At 38.2% G+C, this 3,080-nt stretch overlaps 1 protein-coding gene across 1 annotated transcript in view; it reads left to right on the top strand.

Moving 5' to 3' along the window:
* Nucleotides 1–3,080, top strand: part of msh3 (mutS homolog 3 (E. coli)) — a 37,754-nt gene that overhangs the window by 13,523 nt on the left and 21,151 nt on the right. The window contains 2 exon segments of the mRNA XM_035658253.1: nt 1,126–1,242; nt 1,526–1,633. Of these exon segments, the coding sequence (XP_035514146.1) occupies nt 1,126–1,242; nt 1,526–1,633 (225 nt within the window).

The following is a 3,080-nucleotide window of genomic DNA, read 5'->3' as shown; positions in this document are numbered from 1 at the left end:
CTGATAAACCCACTCTACACTACCAGGCAGTGAGTAGCTGGTGAACATAATGAAGCATTTAGCATCTAAGGGAGCTAGATATTTCCCTCTTGAGTTGCAAGTGAGCAAGACAGAGCTAAAGGGGATGTGAATATTGGACTTTGTCAGCTGGCCAGAAACATAACTTCATATTATAGCTAATATTGCTCCATGTCTGCTCAATGTGTAAATAGCTTTATAAAGTGATAATACATCAGTGTTGTGTTTTAGCTTGTTCAGCTGCCCACAAGTCTCCAAAAAATCAATACATGCTGACGATGAAAACACAGTATGCATTTTGTGGCGAGCTGCTGACTCCCATTAATTTTCTATGGTGAGAGACAGGCAGATAGTGAGTTAACAATTTAACATCTGTTTGATATTCGTTGTAAACTAATGAAATTTGGAGTTTATTATCAACAACATTCCAATGCAGCTCATGCACCGATCTGTACTTTTTTATGTTCTGAACAACTTTACGCAGCAGTAAAGGTCATTTGGATTGACACCTCAGTCGATTTGCACACTGTTGGCAGGAGGTGTCAGCAGTTCCTGGCAGCCTCTCTGCTTTCTGTGTTTCTATCCTGAGTGTATAGATGCACTTTGAGGTGTCAAAAATAATGATAATGGTAAGAAATGCCTACTTGTGATTTTTTTCTGCCTCCAACACTTCATCATAGATTGTTTTCACATTATAAACCTTCACTATATTCAAGGGTGGTGTTTTCCAACCCAAGGTTTTTGATCCCTCCGAGGGGTTGCAGTATAAGTCAAAGATCAACATGATAACAAATTAACAGGTGAAGAAAAACAAATGATCATACACAAAATTCTATTTTCATGTCCAGACAATTATTTTAATCTCTACTTTTTTGCTTGCAAACTGCAAGATCAGTTGACTTCTTCGGGCCTCAAACATTCTTTGTTTGACCTGGTCGTAACCCCTGACCATTGCTTTGTTTAAGGGGCTAAAGGTTAAAAATGCTGGTGTCTGGGAGTCAAAGCCCTTGTTGATCCTCTGTATGTGGTATCTTTATCTGCTTCTTGTGCCAGTCCATTTTGCCTCTGCCTTCTCTACCTCACCTCCTTGTGCCCTCTCCTCTGCAGTACCAAGGCGGTCAGCAGGTATCACACTCCTTTCCTGGTGGGGCGCTACAAGAAGCTGCTGCAACTCCGAGAGCAGCTGCTGCTGGACAGCCAGACGGAGTGGACCAATTTTCTGGAGTATGGTGCACACACACACACACACACACGTATAAACACATACAGACACAAAGCTAATCATAAACTCAAATAAAAAAAACACTAAAAACATGTCTGCAGGGCTCTCAGCCTGCCAGAATTAGTCTGTTTTACTCAAGTACACTGTCAGTCTGCTCAGAACACAGTATGCACTTACCTTAATTTACACTTGAAAATCTCTTTTTTTTATTTCCTCTCTCTCCCTCTTTTTCTCTTTCTCACTCTCTCTCTCTCTCTCTCTCTTTCTCTCTCCCTCTCTCTGTAGTCAGTTTGGGGAGCACTATCACACCATGAAAAGGGCTATTAGTCACCTAGCAACCATGGACTGTCTCTTTTCATTGGCTGAGGTGGCTAAACAAGGGGACTATTGCAGGTGATGTCCTCTCATGATGACCGTAAATATTGCTGTGTGTGTGCGTGCTTGTGTGTGAGTTTGTATTTGTGTGTGGGAGGCTGTGTGTGTGTGGGTGTCCTGTGTCGTGTCCTATAGTCTCAGACAGGCTGTGTGTGGGTGTGTGCACTGGGTTCAGCAGTGTGCTCAGCCAAAAACGCCAACATCTCTCCCACTCACTCACTCACTCACACACACACACACACACACAAAGTCACACACACCTTTATATTGTCTATTTCTAACAGTTTTTGTGTTTCAGCTTTACATCCATCCACGTCTTCGTGCTGCAGTCCCTCTTTTTTTTTCCTGTGTTTGGGCATTTCATTAATCATACTTGCTGCATTTCTTTAAAACACTGTTCTATTTTGCCATTGTTCTCTTTGATTCACTCACTTTCCCCCCTTTGGTGCATTTAAATGTGTGTTTTTTTAAAGGAATAGTTTGACATTTTAGTAAATACTAAAAAAACAGGGGGAATCAGCTAGCCTGGATCCGTCCAAAGCTGCAAAGCATAAACACTGTATTTTTTTCGATTTAACAAAGGGTTACAATATGTGCCGAGATGTTTCTTGGCTGGGAGCAGAAACTACCTGGAGTCTCCACTGGTTGCCTGGCAACCTCATCCTGACAACAAGACTCCAGGAAGTTACTGTGTCAGTCTCTCTCTCAGCAAGAAATTGAACAAGTGTATTTCTCAAAATGTTACTTTATACTTTAAAGAAATGCAGGAATCTGCAGTTTTTCTGTGTTAATTTTGTATATTTTAATAGAGAATGAATAATAGATCATCAGGCCAATATTGGGTTATCACAGATAAGATAAGATAAGCCTTTATTGATTCCCAGAGGGGAAATGTAGAGGCATGTAAAATAAAAAATAAGAATAGAAAACAATAAGAACTATTTAAGATATACTTTATTGTATATTAACCTCAAAATTACAAGACAAGCAGTATGCATACTGTAGAGTACTTGTGAGTAATATGATACAATCTACCATCAACAAAGTACACCAGAATAATATAATATATCATTAAATGATGTTGGGATGATCCGGTGATTAATTATATTTGTGTGTATTTTGACAGGTATGCAAAGAGACATTACAGAGCATTAAATTCCAACAATAAATGTTTTATTGGCTGCATATTTTCAACGAGAATTTTAATTTCAGTTATTGTAAATATGTGTTTTATTTACTCTACTGTCAGGTTTAATGGTTACTGAAATTAATATCTTTACTTAAACTTTTTTATTAAATGTTTAGTATTCAAAAACATCCTAACCCTATAACTAAAAACGATTTAGTTTTTATTAGATTTTTATTATTTTCAAATATTGATATTGACCTAAAAAATACAATATTAAACTGTAAATAAACTTAAAAAACAGAAAAGACAAAACACATTGCACAGGGTTATGGTGGG

Source organism: Morone saxatilis, unplaced genomic scaffold, assembly GCF_004916995.1.
Source record: "Morone saxatilis isolate NCDOM2014 unplaced genomic scaffold, NCSU_SB_2.0 Contig16, whole genome shotgun sequence".
Taxonomy (NCBI): Eukaryota; Metazoa; Chordata; class Actinopteri; family Moronidae; genus Morone; species Morone saxatilis.
Note: the sequence above shows the minus strand (reverse complement) of the source record. Positions and strands in the feature narration are given on the sequence as shown.